General features: G+C 38.5%; 5 protein-coding genes across 10 annotated transcripts; 3 read left to right on the top strand and 2 right to left on the bottom strand.

The window, feature by feature from the left end:
• The first annotated feature begins 241 nt into the window (after nt 1-241).
• LOC108824291 (protein XRI1) lies at nt 242-2,830 on the top strand. 6 transcript variants are annotated; one of them, XM_018597689.2, is made up of 10 exons: nt 242-449; nt 584-624; nt 1,078-1,136; nt 1,220-1,336; nt 1,415-1,557; nt 1,668-1,731; nt 1,821-1,923; nt 2,014-2,048; nt 2,120-2,203; nt 2,286-2,830. In XM_018597689.2, the coding sequence occupies exons 2-10, from the start codon at nt 605-607 to the stop codon at nt 2,558-2,560; spliced, it is 900 nt and encodes a 299-aa protein (XP_018453191.1). In that variant the 5' UTR covers nt 242-449; nt 584-604; the 3' UTR covers nt 2,561-2,830. The 6 variants fall into 6 exon arrangements, with proteins under 6 accessions (XP_018453191.1, XP_018453188.1, XP_018453187.1 ...); XM_018597686.2 differs by having other exon boundaries at nt 244-449; nt 588-624; nt 2,011-2,048; XM_018597685.2 differs by having other exon boundaries at nt 245-449; nt 2,011-2,048.
• A 205-nt stretch (nt 2,831-3,035) lies between these two features.
• On the bottom strand, nt 3,036-4,456 carry LOC108828619 (60S ribosomal protein L13a-4). The gene is made up of 4 exons (XM_018602364.2): nt 4,128-4,456; nt 3,652-3,768; nt 3,471-3,558; nt 3,036-3,321 (listed from the first exon to the last, which is right to left on the bottom strand). Exons 1-4 carry the CDS (start codon nt 4,397-4,399, stop codon nt 3,178-3,180), a joined length of 621 nt encoding a protein of 206 aa, XP_018457866.1. The 5' UTR covers nt 4,400-4,456; the 3' UTR covers nt 3,036-3,177.
• Nucleotides 4,457-4,714: 258 nt separating this feature from the next.
• LOC108828620 (cytochrome B5) lies at nt 4,715-5,844 on the top strand. Its single transcript, XM_018602365.2, has 3 exons — nt 4,715-4,968; nt 5,194-5,260; nt 5,396-5,844. The coding sequence occupies exons 1-3, from the start codon at nt 4,882-4,884 to the stop codon at nt 5,662-5,664; spliced, it is 423 nt and encodes a 140-aa protein (XP_018457867.1). The 5' UTR covers nt 4,715-4,881; the 3' UTR covers nt 5,665-5,844.
• A 2,254-nt stretch (nt 5,845-8,098) lies between these two features.
• On the top strand, nt 8,099-8,830 carry LOC130500232 (uncharacterized protein At4g04775-like). Its single transcript, XM_056994995.1, has 4 exons — nt 8,099-8,228; nt 8,306-8,460; nt 8,559-8,643; nt 8,688-8,830. The coding sequence occupies exons 1-4, from the start codon at nt 8,189-8,191 to the stop codon at nt 8,828-8,830; spliced, it is 423 nt and encodes a 140-aa protein (XP_056850975.1). The 5' UTR covers nt 8,099-8,188.
• A 1,507-nt stretch (nt 8,831-10,337) lies between these two features.
• LOC108826054 (cyclin-dependent kinase inhibitor 3) lies at nt 10,338-12,378 on the bottom strand. The gene is made up of 3 exons (XM_018599427.2): nt 11,883-12,378; nt 10,695-10,871; nt 10,338-10,602 (listed from the first exon to the last, which is right to left on the bottom strand). The coding sequence occupies exons 1-3, from the start codon at nt 12,236-12,238 to the stop codon at nt 10,533-10,535; spliced, it is 603 nt and encodes a 200-aa protein (XP_018454929.1). The 5' UTR covers nt 12,239-12,378; the 3' UTR covers nt 10,338-10,532.
• Nucleotides 12,379-13,520: the final 1,142 nt, after the last annotated feature.

Raw genomic sequence — 13,520 nt, 5'->3', positions numbered from 1 at the left:
GAAGGGGGGATTGAAGGATACGTCGATATCGTCATTAATTCACTATTAGTCATCACTGACTATTGACTGAGAATCTGACTTAATTTTAAATCTCTTCTTTTAATGGATTTAGTTAAAGTTGGACAGTAAAAAAATTAACGTGGCAGTTAACAGAGAGTTAACACTGGAGACGACGGAGAACACAGAAGAGTGAAATTAATAAATCTGAAAAGTGATTAGTATTAATGAGAAAAAAAATCGCGAGAAAAGAGGAAGCACGACCGTATATTAGAGAAACAAGGAAGCGTGCTTCGCAATGGACTTTTATCTCTCTCTCCTCCTAATAAATACTGACCAGTGTCTTCCTTGAGAAGAGAAATAAAGTCGCCTCTTTTTTTTTTGTTTGTTCTGTGGAAGGTAGCAAGCAGAGAGCACTATAAGCACATATCTCGAGAGAGTACACAAAAGAGGTCAGTGACTGAAATTAACTGCTCTGAAATATAGTACCCATTTCTATGCTCTCTCTGCGTCTTCCCATACCCTCCCGTGCATGTTATATTGATTTCACTTTTTTATTTTATTTTATTTTCTGGGCAACGGCTAGTTAGTTCTTCAGACAAGCTCGATGGATTACGGAGAAGATGGGTAAAGATTCTCTCTTTTCGTTTTTGCTGCTTTTGTTTTATCTCGATTTCGGTGCTTTTTTGATTGGTTTATGTGCTGAATGATTTGATTATTACTGTAATATATAGAGAGAATCAAAGTGGTCTGATATGAATGGGTTTCTACTGTAATCGCCATGTTGTGGTGGTTTCTGGCTCAATGCCTGGGTTTTGGGGGTTTGATTCATTCCTGGGTCAGTTTATGTTTCCATCAAGTTCTCGTCTTTTAGGACTTTTTTGGTTTTAGCATTTTTAACAATGCTCCCAAAGTTTTCTAAAGTCTCCTCCTTTTTTTCTTGTAATGTTGCTCTATGTTTGGTTTTCTTAGATCATTAAACTACCCACATTGCTCTCAGTATCCACGATGCTATGTTGTGTAGTATGTATGTACTATGGGTTTGATGATCATGTGACTGATGCCTAAAATTTTTGGCAGTGGCTCTTCGTGGGATTGGCAAATGAAGAACTATGATCACCAACCACAGTCTACTTTCCGTAAGTTCTTGCCATTATTTTTAGTCTTTCTTACATCATTGTGACATATATATGACTTAAGTCGTTCATCTAAATTATTACAGCTGATGATGTGATCATGACTGAAGTCACGTTAAACCAAGAAGACCACTCTTACATGTTTGATGATGAATCCACCCCTGTTAAGGCCTGTACCGAGCTCGGTTATCATGTCACAACAGGTTTGTGCTTTGTTTTTGATTTCAGATGTCTAATTTAGTGATGGTTTCTAATATGTAATGAGTTTGGGCTTTCATCAGATGAAACGATTAAGAAGCTGGAAGTGCAAAGTGAGACACGCTCTGCTGTAAAGAGGCGTCGGATGTTACATTTCGATGACCAGCAGCCTATGGAAACATCCCTGTTCAGCTCTGAGTGTTTCTCTTCAATCCTTAAATCAAGCGTGAGTTACACAACAAAACCAATATCTCATGTCTTTAGTTATGCAACTAAGATGCAAACCTCTATATGGTTCTAAATACTAACTTTGATGTTTCTTCTATGGATGTTCAGGCTAGAGAGGAAGCATATGGTGATCTTTTACCCGAAGGATCTCAGCTTATACAAGGGTTTTCAGGTTTGAGCTCTTATTAAAATTTTCCCAACTCTCAATTTGTGGCCAATGCGTTCTCCACTAAACAAAACATTGTCTCTTTTTTTTTTCAGAGGATGCTTCTGCCTCAAGCTTAGAGGGTCTTGATCTGTATGCAGAGGAGTGGTACACTGATTGCTTAAATGATCCTGAGACTCCAACCCTACCTGATGACTTGTATGTTTGTTTCCATCTTTCTTTTAAGTTTAGTCTCTCCTATTAAGATTCAGTAACTGATTACTATTGCTGTTCTTTGTTTCTTAGAAGCTTGGGTTCCCCTGAGGTCCAAATAGATGTTTCAGGTCAGACTCTTCTTTAACTTCCTCTCTCTCTGTGCTTTACTTCTCTAAAATCCATGTGTTGTTTGGTGCAGAGTACTTAAACGTGCCACCAGAAACAGAAACCAGGGAAGTTAGGAGGCCAGTGACTCGATCCTCTCCAAATGTTATCTTTAAAGGTAATAATAACTAAACGTTGTGAGTTTATACATGCGTCTCTCAGTCATACACCCATTATTAATGAAAAGTGGGTGGGAATAGCAGGTAGGAAATCATTTGCAAGGCCGGTTCCAAAGCTACCATCTTCCATCATTTACCCATTTGCATTCATCAAACCGTGTGGGGTTCATGGAGACATGACTCTCAAGGACATCAACCAGAAAATCCAAACTCCAGCAGCAAAACCAAAGGAAGACAAATCAGAGCCTCCAGTGATCCAAACTTCAGCCTTCTCAGGGAAACCAGTTGTTGGGAAGACTAAAATCCGCACAGAAGGAGGCAAAGGAAGTATCACAATCATGAGGACGAGAGGCTAAAGCTCTGAAGTTACGTTAAAGAAAATCTAAACTTTTTTGCCTTATTCTCAGAGGGCCCTTCACCTAGTTCCAGTTACAGTCAAGAAGGAGGGGTCTTTAAGCAAAGTACAGCGGCTAATATTATGAATCAAGTTCTTGTTTTCATTTTGGTATCTGTTGAAAGGATCTGTGAAGCCACAATGTGGTTAGGATATTTTTTGGTTTGTATAAAAAGTCTCTTGTTCTTAATGTAGTTGGGAAACTCTTAATATCCAAAACTTTGTTCATGTCTCTGAACTCTCTGACCTCTTCAACCTTGTGCATACAAATTCCTCATTTAATATTTGAATATCTGTCATGTGAAACCCGCTTTGTGTGACACAGGGCTCACGTGATATCAATCATACCATCAATAAATATCAATTCACAGGGCTCAAGTGTGTATTCAGCATTATGATCCTCTCTTAGCGTGTTGTCCCTTTTTTCAGTAGTTAAGTAAGAAATAAATTGGAACTCGAGAAAGATAATATCAGGACAAAATCTCATACAACACCCTAAGTAATAAAGTATGATGGGTCGGTTCAAAAACATGAGAAGACAGAAGACAACTAGTGATGATGATGATGATGAATCTTCTCTCAGTACTTAACTGGTGCAAGAATTTCGAGCTGTGCACCGAGCTTCTCTTCGGCAACCTTCTCAGCCTTGGCTCTAAGTTTGTTAAGTTGTTTCTTTCTCTCGTAAACCACTTGAGATCTCTCCTTCCTCTTCGTCTCCAGCTCCTGTTTCATTCCCACATTTATATTAAATCAAAACACCAATCAATTAATTAAGCTAAGAGAATGTTTCCTTCTGTCTATTACTTCATTCATTGTGAACACAACCACACAAATTCTATTGCAAGAGATTGGAGAAAGAAGGAAACGCATACCTTGATGGTGTCATAGTGGTTCCACCCGACTTCAGAAGAAAGGCGACCCAACAAGCAGTACTTGTGACCAGCTTGAAGCCTCAACACCCTGAAGCGAAGAAAGAATGATTATTTACACAGTAGAAAAATTTGTGAAAATAGAAAAGGGAAGAAGAGAAGAGAGTAAAAAAAAAGGACAGACTTGAGGGCATCGGGGATAACCATCCTCTTGACCTTGTCATATGGTGGAGGCACACCTTCGAAAACCTTCATCCGGGCAAGTGCCGCAGCTCCACGCTTCGTTTTGTGTGGAATCATACTGCATTAAATCAAACCACACAGATACTTTCACTCAGCTAATAAAAAATCACTTCGAAAATAAAATAAAAAATTCACACAAACATCATACAAACCACACAGAAACATCCACTAAGCTCAAACCACTTCAAAAACCAAAACTTTTCACACAAGCAACCCTTCCATATAACATCATACAGCCACCAAAACACTTCCATTTAGTTAAAATCACTTCAAAAAACGAAACTTTCAATCATCTAAACCCTCTTTCAAAGACCGAAACTTTCACAAAAACTAACACTTTCCACATTACGTTCATCTAACAAGTGACGTATCCACATTGAAGTAAAATGCAACACCATAGATTTGATATAAACGAACCCGCGAACAGTGCGCCAGAAGATTTTGGAGGGAGCACGGAAGTGAATGGGCCCGTGCGAAGGCTTGGTGTTCATACGCTTGCGGAGGAACCTCATGTACTTCATTTTCTGGCGGACGAGTCCGCCTGAGAGGCAAATCTCCTCGCACCGCACGATCACGACCTTCTGCCCGTTCAGCAGCTCCTTGGCGACGATCGACGCCAGTCGCCCCAGCATGTGGTGCCGCGCGTCCACGACCACGCGCTTCGAGCATATGCCTGATCCCGACACCATTTTTGTTGAGCTTTCCTGTCTGTGTGTCAAGCAAGCGCGGCTGGTCGTGATGATAGCCTATACGAAATTATACACGAGGAGTCAACTAGGGCTTTGGGGTGTTTTCGTCTTTTTGTATAATGGGCCGAGTAATTAATTCATGTGCTCTCACCCCAGTGAGTGCTTAAAGGCCCATTAGTGATTGTCGGGTTAACTAGAAGACCCGTCTCACACGAGACTGACTTCGTGTCGAGGAACTTCAACTTAAACAACACTTGGCTTGAGAGGGTAGGTAGGAATTGGATTATAAGCTATGGATTTACTATAACTCATCACCAACATTTTGTACTATGATAAGCTAAAGAGGGAAGTTAATTAATTATTAACTTAATCACTTCACCAGACAAAAAAAAAGTAGTAGGTGAAAGGGCCCATATAACAGATTCCATTTCTTCCTTCGTACCTTTCGAGATTTGATTTTTTTTTGTTTTCATCGGAGGAGAATGGGCGGAGACGGCAAAGTTTACACCTTGGCTGAGGTTTCACAGCACACTACCGCCAAGGATTGCTGGATCGTCATCGATGGCAAGGTTCCTACTTACTCCCTTCTTTCTTTCTATCACTCTCTGTTTTTGACTTTGGATTCATGATCTGGAGTATTATCACTAGCTGCCTGTAACGTTAGATCTGATCTATGTTTGTTTTGCTAGCTAGCTCGCTCGCTCTAAATCACTGATCATTAGGATTCGTGAAATTGAATGTAACTGTTGATTCTTTTTAAATATTTTTATTGTTGGTACTACTACTATGTATAGGTTTATGATGTGACAAAGTTCTTGGACGACCATCCTGGTGGTGACGAGGTCATCTTGACTTCTACAGGTAACACACATAGATCATCACTAGATTCTAAACTCTTCTTGCACATCTTTCTTGGTTTTGTTAGTTCATGAGAACACCAACTTGGGCACATTCACTACACAAACAAAACATGTTTTTTTTTTTTTTTTTGTTTAGGGAAAGACGCGACGGATGATTTTGAGGATGTGGGACACAGTTCGACTGCTAAAGCTATGCTTGATGAGTACTATGTGGGTGATATTGATACAGCCACTGTCCCAGCCAAAACCAAGTTCGTTCCTCCTTCTCCTCCTAAGCAAACCGAGTCTAACCAGAACCAGAGCTCGGATTTCGTCGTTAAGATCCTTCAGTTCCTCGTTCCTCTTCTCATCTTAGGCTTGGCTCTCGGTATCCGTTCTTACACCAAGACTCCTTCTTCTTCTTGAGGACTCTCTATTGGGGATAGGTCTTTGAGTGTTTTGCCCATTTATCTTATCTGCCTGTCTTGTAAGACTTCAGATATTATATTCTTGTTCAGTCAAGTGGATCTGTTTATGTCTGAGAAGACCTTTTTGATTTGAAAATCAGCTACATTGTTGTCTTATATCATATTATCATTTGCACAAGTTATCTCCACCATCTTTGAATCTGTTCTGAAAGACTGTTTTAATGGAGAGCTTGATCCTCTTGAAGAACTATGCACAAAGAAACTAAGTTTCCCCATTTTCTTTGAGAAACTTGCTCATGAATTTGCGTGTGAATGAGTCCTCTGCATATCTCTCTTCCTACATATATGCCCTTTCTCTAGATCCTCAAGTCTCTCATTCTCAACCTAGCTAACTCGAGTTTCAGTTCCCTGTTTTCTCCAACCTTGAGAAGCTTGAAGCTATCTGCTCGGCGCATGCTTTTGAGGCAATGGCGTCAATGCATCTAGTTATGATATTGAGTCCATCTGCAAGAGGGAGAAGATTCTCGGATTGTTTCAAGACTTCTACATACATCTCAAAGATTCTTGCATACAATGCTTTCAAGATACTCTTCTGTTCTTGAAGCCAAGTTGTCTTTGGAATATTCTTCTGTCATCTCAAGGTAACCAGAGACGCAAAAGAGCACTGCAACGTTTGATAAAATTTTGGGTCTAATTTTTTGTCTTTCAAGGGAATTTTGGGTCTAATTTCATAAAACAAATGTGTTATAAAATACAGAATTACAGATGCAGAGTGCACAAAAAAAATATACAGACGCAGACACCAAACAAGAACAAAATGTTTTCTTTTGTTTGCATTTACAAATATAAAAAATGTTTCTTTAAACATTAAGTCGTTAGAATGTTTTATTAATGTAAATATATGCATGGGTAAATGAAAATACACAATCAGTCCCATGTTCTAAACAAAAAAAACATCCAAATTCTAATCATAAAATATTAAATTGTATAAACATATATAATAGTTTTACCAAAAAAAAAGAATGATAGTAATAAGAATGTAGAGGGTCCTCTTTGTGAAATACAATAAATATTTGGGGTTAGAAGGAGAATGAAAGGAAGACAATAGACATGGAATGAAAGTGAGATCCTTGATGAACGCATTATCTGTCTGTTTGGACGCGCTTTGATTGCTTCCTGCATCTAACGCTTTGATTGTCATTATTGTTGTCTGGTCTCCTCTCCAATAGAAATAAAAGTTTTTGTGGGCTAACAACCATAACATACAAGGGAAACAAGCATCCTATGCAACAAATATTTTGATATTTTATATATTTGTATATATTTGAATTCATCCCTAGACATCTCAGTCGGACCACCCTTATTCTTAAAGCTCAGAGTTTGGCCCATACATTTTAATTCATCTAATGCATTATTCTAGTTTTATTGGTGCAACGAAAGTAAAGAAACGAAAGAGTTTGGAGTTGTTACCAAGAGTCTAAAGCAGTTTGATTGATCTCATAAAAGAGTTTTAAGAAGGCTGCTCAAAAGAGACATCCAAAGTTGCATTGATAGATCGGTTATCATCACACACACACACACACACACACACACACACACACACACACACACACACACACATATGAAGTCACTCTTACAATATGAAAAATCTTCTTTCAAATCTTTTCATTATTAATATGAAAAATCTTGTTTGAAAAAAAATGAAAAATCTTTTCAGTATTAGTATGATATTTATAGTTTAGCAAAAAAAAAAGAGTTGGAAAATGCTACTTGAGCAGATTATACGATCCTTGGCTCACATTGAGTCATTGACGACATGCATATGTGTTATGGAGTACGGACTATGTGTGTTTTCAGAAGGAAGAAGCAAGAGAGCGAACGAGAGTTTGAAAAGAAGGAACAAAAAGTCAAAAAGCCTTTCGTAGTCAGTGGTCCTTCTTTTGGCATTTATCTTGTACCAAATAGTACTAAATTATCAAACAAAACATTGGACAAGCTGAATACATATACTCCCAAGTGTGCATCGGTTAAAGAGATGACATAAGCAAATCTAAGTTTCCCAAAACATGATTCGTAACAGTCAGCGAACCCGTGATCAAACAACTAGGGAAATCGGCCGATTTCTACATCAACAAGGGTCCGCGGTCCCGATCAGTACATCAACTCTACACCTGTGCTAAAACATACATCAACTCTTATTTTTTTCAAATTTCATACATAAACTCAAACTTTTAGGTTATTTCATACATTGACCAGCTTACCGTTAGTCAAATTATAACGGAGCCTGATGTGGATTTAACGGGTGATTATGTGGATTTACAGGTTTATTACGTGGATATTAGGATTAAAATTAGACCAAGTTTAACACTGAACGGCGTCGTTTTGTGCTCTAATAAACGACGTCGTTTCTTTTTTTTCAGAGACAAAGCTCATCTTTCTCGTTTACGTCGCGATAGCCAGAGAAGAACAAAACTTTGAGAGACAGAGAGAGGAAGATACGAGACTGAGAAAGAAAATCCCTAATGTCTAGCTCATCTAACCCTAATTCCTCGTATGCTACAGGTAAATACAATCAATTTTGTCTCAAATCAAGTTTTGGGTGTATATTTAGGTTGTTTAATTTTGTAATAATTGAGCAGCGATGAGTGCAAATTCGAGTCGCCGTAGGGCTGAAAGGCAAAGGGGGTTTCCGACGATTTGTAGGAAGTGTGGAGAAGAGGCTGAGATTTTTACATCTAAAAAATTGAAAAATCCAGAAAGACTTTTCCATGGTTGTCCTAATAGTAGTGAAGAGGTAAGAAACTGGAGTTTGTTTTATATTTTTGTGTATGTTCTAAGACAAATCGATTTGATTGTCTTTGGTTTAACTAGAGTGGATAAATGTTTCTGTAGGATAAGAACCATTTGTTTAAATGGACTGATGAATCTGCTGTTGAGGAAATTCATGATATCAAGAGCTTGTTTGATGAAAAAATCGGTCACTTGGAGCTTCAGTCTCTAGTGTCTTCACATATTGTGCAGCCTCACACATCTTTTGGAAGTTTAAACCACCATCAAACAACACCTTCAAATCTGAGAATTCTTCGAAAGGAAACTTGTACCACACTCGCTGCCCATACATATCAACAAACCCTGCCGAGATTATCCCACCAAAAAGACACTGAGGAGTGGTTTCAAGATGATGAACTTTTCCACCAACATAGCTTAGAATTCCTTCTAAATTTTCAAACTTCCCGTCGTAGTATATCATAAACGTGATATCATTATCCCCACTGAAAAAAAAATTACAAAGCATCAGTTAAAGAAAAAAAAATTGATAATATATTCATTGACACATTTCATCGAACACCTTGTGTCCACTCGAGTTTCTTCTTCTACTTTCTAACAAATCCACAATTTACATGTACCCATCATACAATTAACCTATTACAACACTAGAATACTCTTCTGTCACCCCTAATCGATTTATTTTACAAAACAGAAACCCATTAATTTTCTCAAATAATAGGTTTGGATTTACCTCATTCCAACAATTCTCTCTTATATGTGTTTTCAGCTCTTCTGAATCGTCTTTTTAACCCTTAGCTTTGCAATTCTTCTTCCCAGTTTCGTTTCTCCCTTTCTCTCTTTCTCTCAGACTCTGTTTTTTTTACTTTCTGTCGCGACTTCAACGACAAAGATAGTCTTGTTTCTTAATTACCAAAATGACACTGTTTAATTAAAGATCAATATGACGTCGTTTTGCTTAAACTGTGTATTATTATCCACGTAATAAACCTGTAAATCCACATAATCACCCGTTAAATCCACATCAGGCTCCGTTATAATTTGACTAACGGCAAGCTGGTCAATGTATGAAATAACCTAAAAGTTTGAGTTTATGTATGAAATTTGAAAAAAATAAGAGTTGATGTATGTTTTAGCACAGATGTAGAGTTGATGTACTGATCGGGACTGCGGACCCTTGTTGATGTAGGAATTGGCCGATTTCCCCAAACAACTACCCCATGTGTGTGTGTACATCACCATACGTGCATGTATTTATGCAGGTATCTATGTTAACTTTTGGTGCACTCACTTTCAATCCCATTCACTTTTTTTCACTTCAAGTGATTAAAGTAACACAAAGAACAATGATTGGTTTCGAGATAAGATTTAACAGTCTCATCACATGGTTCTGCCCAATTTTCGAGAGACGTTTAAAAAGTTAAAACAACAGAGGATCTTCTCAAATGAACATTGTAATATATTTGTTGTCTAATGTTTTGTCTGTTTCTTTCGTTTTTCATAATTCAAACTATGATATTAATAACTTATATTAAAATAATATTAATACAAATAATTAATATATATACCTTAGACTATTCATTCACACACAAACACATTCACGTGCTGTAGTGTAAATCATACGTCAGAATCATGTCATTAGAAAGAGTGGAGGGACCAATCTGTGTAGTTGAATGAAGAGCATATATTTTAGATTTCAGAGCAAGGACTCAGCTACCAAATCCACACGTGAACCCTCCTATGGGTTTCTTGTGCCATTTAAAGTCTACATCTGAATCATTTGCTTTACACTATATGCCAAAGCCTCAAACATGCTTATACACATTCCCATCAATCATCATCACCAATATACGCATAGCTTTGAATAAAAAGACTTAACAGAAAGAGATGAGCAAACAAAATCACTAAGCATCTAAATTCCTCAAAAGAGATTAGTACAAATGGTGTGAGGTTCATGTCCCTAAACTACTTTCCAACCTTTTCTCTAACCACATTATTACTTTTAAGATTACACACCGTTAAAATCATTACATTCTTACTTCACACCATATCACTATAGCTTGCTTCCTTTTTGAAACTTCATGGACTGACTTCTACCCACTCGTAGCGTCCAGTGAGAGGAGTATCATTCACAATATCGAAGTTGTACCTGAAGATTTTTATTTTTGCAAACACATGAGTGTTCATCCTCTAGTAATGCAGCAAAACAAAACAACCCAATTAAAAAAAAAGCATCCTTACTTCTCCATGAATAGCCTCTGCTGTTGCTGCTCTGCATAGGCAAAGAACTCCTCCAGTTCACCAATGTTTGGGACCGTGCTATCTCTGGTTGGTGTACGCATCGACCTTGTGCTAGACCCTGGTGTAACAATGATCTCCAGATCCTCAACAAAGTTACAAGGCGTGCTTTCCCTTGTGCTGAAAAAATTAGAAAAAAAAAATCAATCAACATTTCACAGAATAAAAGAGGATTGATTTAAGTAAGAAAACAAAAATTAGACTTTGCTGAAGGTATATGGTCCCATTCGGATTACACAATATGCAATAAATAACAAAGAGAAGGAAAACACACATTGTCCTCTACTGAGAGAATCCTACAAAAGTATTCCCCATGTTTGCAAAAAACCCCACTAGGTCCCATGAACATGACACCACACTACAGTACTTGCACCACACTTATGAGGAAAGTGTCGATTTTTTCTCATATGATCTTACATATTAAAAGCTTCTGACATTTATACAACAACCACTTTTGTAAAAACATAAACCATGTGTTAAAAAAACTACAGTGGAATGTGAATGTTCAAAGGACCAATATTTCAGAATTATACCCCTAAACCCTTTATGCAGATCACTTCCAAATGTCATTAGCCCCCATTAACGAGAGGACTCAAACTAATAAGCACAAAAGAGGTTCAAAAATTTCACCAACTTAGCAAAAGCTGAGCCAAAATGATTATGTTATTATGACACATCAACGTTCATAATTCACAAATTAAGTAAAATCTGAGACAAATTGGTTTATATATTATGACACATGAATATATAAAAAGAAAAATAGATCTGTTACAGTGATAACCTCTGCAGTGAGGTACACATGGGACAGACAACAATAACTCTGAAAGATCTAATCTTTACACTAAAAGAAACCGATGGTGAGTAGTAATCACAACATCAGTACATCAGAACAGAGTAAAGCCGTAAACAAAACCAAACCAAGCATGAGATATTAAAAAAAAAAAAGACATAAACTTTTAGTTGTACTAAAGCTAACAAAGTTTCAGACAAGCCTAACACTCTTCAGTCTCAATCATTTGCACTAAACTGGAACTCAAACTGACATGTTTGTTCATAAGACAGAAGAAAGGAAGTAACTTTCATCGAATTGGAATAAAGAAGAGGAAAGCTAGGGCACAAGAAAGACCGAACCTTTGTCTAGTCTCAAACTCAGGACTGTTCTCTCCACAAAAACATTCGTCTCCGTTGCAGCTCTGGGCTGCAGAAACAGAACCCGAACCGGCTGCGTTAACCGAGTCAGTCTTCGAATCAGACTCTTTAATTCCGGATTTATGATGTCTCGGCGGCAGCTTCGGTTCGGACAGCGAAGGGGGTTTCTCGAGACGGCGGCTACGGAGCTGAAGATAGCAAGAAGACTCGGGGGCGGAGGAATTAAGCCTATTCAAGGCTAGGGTTTTAGCCGCAGCTCTGGTGCGAACACCCAAAGATGTTGCTTCAGTGGCTTCCATATCGCCGGTAATCTTTGACTTCTTCATGTATTTCCCCATCTTCGGACACTCGAGAGAGGCGGAGCTAGGTCGGAAGCGGGAAAGAGAGAATGGGAGGGAAAGTCTTTCAAGGAGGGAAGAGAGAACAATGGAGAAGCTTTTTCGAGTTTTTTGTGGGGGTTAAATATTTAAAAGAAAATGAGAAAAAGGTTTTTTTTTTTTTACACAAATTGGATTAATATTATAAAGGGTCAAGCCCAGTAAACGGCTGAAGCCTGATTACAACAAAAAGTTACAAAAAGTCCAACTAATACGGGCTAAAAACAGAAACAAGCAATATAAACCCAAGGCTAACAACTCGAAACCGGACGACCCAGCCGAATCGCTGAATCAAGGATGCTGACTCGATACGTGGAGAGATCTTTACCGATTCTATGGCACGCGTCCGAATCGCTTCGACTTGACCGCTTCCGTCGCATCGCCGCCGGAGCAACACCAACGATATCGTCGTTCGCCGGAGCTTTGAAACCGACAAGCTTCCAGCGAATCCATCATCGTTCTTTACCGCCGTGTTTTCACGCCGGGGAGTTCACTCGCACTTTGAGATCTCCGCTGCTTTGCACTATATCAAACCCATTGACACGCGACTCGAGAACCCTAGCTCACTTTCCTCGAAAGTCGTCACCATACCGTAGATCTACTTCTTCTACCGCGGTGACCCAAATCCCCTTCCTTCCTTAAGGAGCCTCCATCAGATCCGGGAGCTCATCTTGAAAGGAAGCAATTTTCCCCCACACATAGATCCATCGAACCAAAAAGAAAAGAAAAGGAAAAGAGGTAAAAATATCTTAATAATACTGTCGCCGCCTTCAACAAGACTAGACAATGCGGAAGTTAGAATCGGCCGTTCCCTTTTAACTGAAAGGAGCCACGCCGGCGAAACGAACCGAACGCTCACCGCGAGAAAGATGCGACGCCGAGAGCAAAAACCGAGCACCCACCGCGAGGAAGATACAACGCCGGAATCAGACGTAAAACAGTTTGCGGGAGACTGAATTGCTTTTTAAAAACCAAAGCCGGACCGACGGTGGCTGAGAAAGCCCACACCGTCGACCGAATTTAACGGTCACCGGACTTGTCGCTCTTTCTCTTTCTCTCTTTCTCTCTCAAGTGGACTTATCGATCTGATGAGAAAAAGGTTTCACCTTTTTGTTTTATTTTTTTATTAAATTTAAAGACTTTTTGATTGTTGTATTTTTCTTACGAATATCCTCAAGTACAACATATTTTATACTGTTTTATATTTTTGTCAACACAAAACTTATCTACATCATGGTTCTAA

The sequence above is a fragment of the Raphanus sativus genome, chromosome 9 (genome assembly GCF_000801105.2).
Source record: "Raphanus sativus cultivar WK10039 chromosome 9, ASM80110v3, whole genome shotgun sequence".
Classification (NCBI taxonomy): Eukaryota; Viridiplantae; Streptophyta; class Magnoliopsida; order Brassicales; family Brassicaceae; genus Raphanus; species Raphanus sativus.
Note: the sequence above shows the minus strand (reverse complement) of the source record. Positions and strands in the feature narration are given on the sequence as shown.

Bases quoted from the DNA above. Each gene is read 5' to 3' on its own strand.
- LOC108824291 (XM_018597686.2), top strand. From the start codon at position 605: ATGGATTACGGAGAAGATGG. The intron at 1,137-1,219 runs GTAAGTTCTTGC...AAATTATTACAG, and splicing joins CCAACCACAGTCTACTTTCC to CTGATGATGTGATCATGACT. The intron at 2,049-2,119 runs GTCAGACTCTTC...TGTTTGGTGCAG, and splicing joins GGTCCAAATAGATGTTTCAG to AGTACTTAAACGTGCCACCA.
- LOC108828619 (XM_018602364.2), bottom strand. From the start codon at position 4,399: ATGGTGTCGGGATCAGGCATATGCTCGAAGCGCGTGGTCGTGGACGCG. The intron at 3,769-4,127 runs GTTCGTTTATAT...GATTTAATGCAG, and splicing joins TTCTGGCGCACTGTTCGCGG to TATGATTCCACACAAAACGA. The intron at 3,322-3,470 runs GTATGCGTTTCC...GGAATGAAACAG, and splicing joins ACCACTATGACACCATCAAG to GAGCTGGAGACGAAGAGGAA.
- LOC108828620 (XM_018602365.2), top strand. From the start codon at position 4,882: ATGGGCGGAGACGGCAAAGTTTACACCTTGGCTGAGGTTTCACAGCAC. The intron at 4,969-5,193 runs GTTCCTACTTAC...TACTATGTATAG, and splicing joins GGATCGTCATCGATGGCAAG to GTTTATGATGTGACAAAGTT. The intron at 5,261-5,395 runs GTAACACACATA...TTTTTTGTTTAG, and splicing joins GGTCATCTTGACTTCTACAG to GGAAAGACGCGACGGATGAT.
- LOC130500232 (XM_056994995.1), top strand. From the start codon at position 8,189: ATGTCTAGCTCATCTAACCCTAATTCCTCGTATGCTACAG. The intron at 8,461-8,558 runs GTAAGAAACTGG...ATGTTTCTGTAG, and splicing joins GTCCTAATAGTAGTGAAGAG to GATAAGAACCATTTGTTTAA. The intron at 8,644-8,687 runs GTCACTTGGAGC...CATATTGTGCAG, and splicing joins CTTGTTTGATGAAAAAATCG to CCTCACACATCTTTTGGAAG.
- LOC108826054 (XM_018599427.2), bottom strand. From the start codon at position 12,238: ATGGGGAAATACATGAAGAAGTCAAAGATTACCGGCGATATGGAAGCC. The intron at 10,872-11,882 runs GTTCGGTCTTTC...TAATTTTTTCAG, and splicing joins GAGTTTGAGACTAGACAAAG to CACAAGGGAAAGCACGCCTT. The intron at 10,603-10,694 runs GTAAGGATGCTT...AAAAATCTTCAG, and splicing joins CAGAGGCTATTCATGGAGAA to GTACAACTTCGATATTGTGA.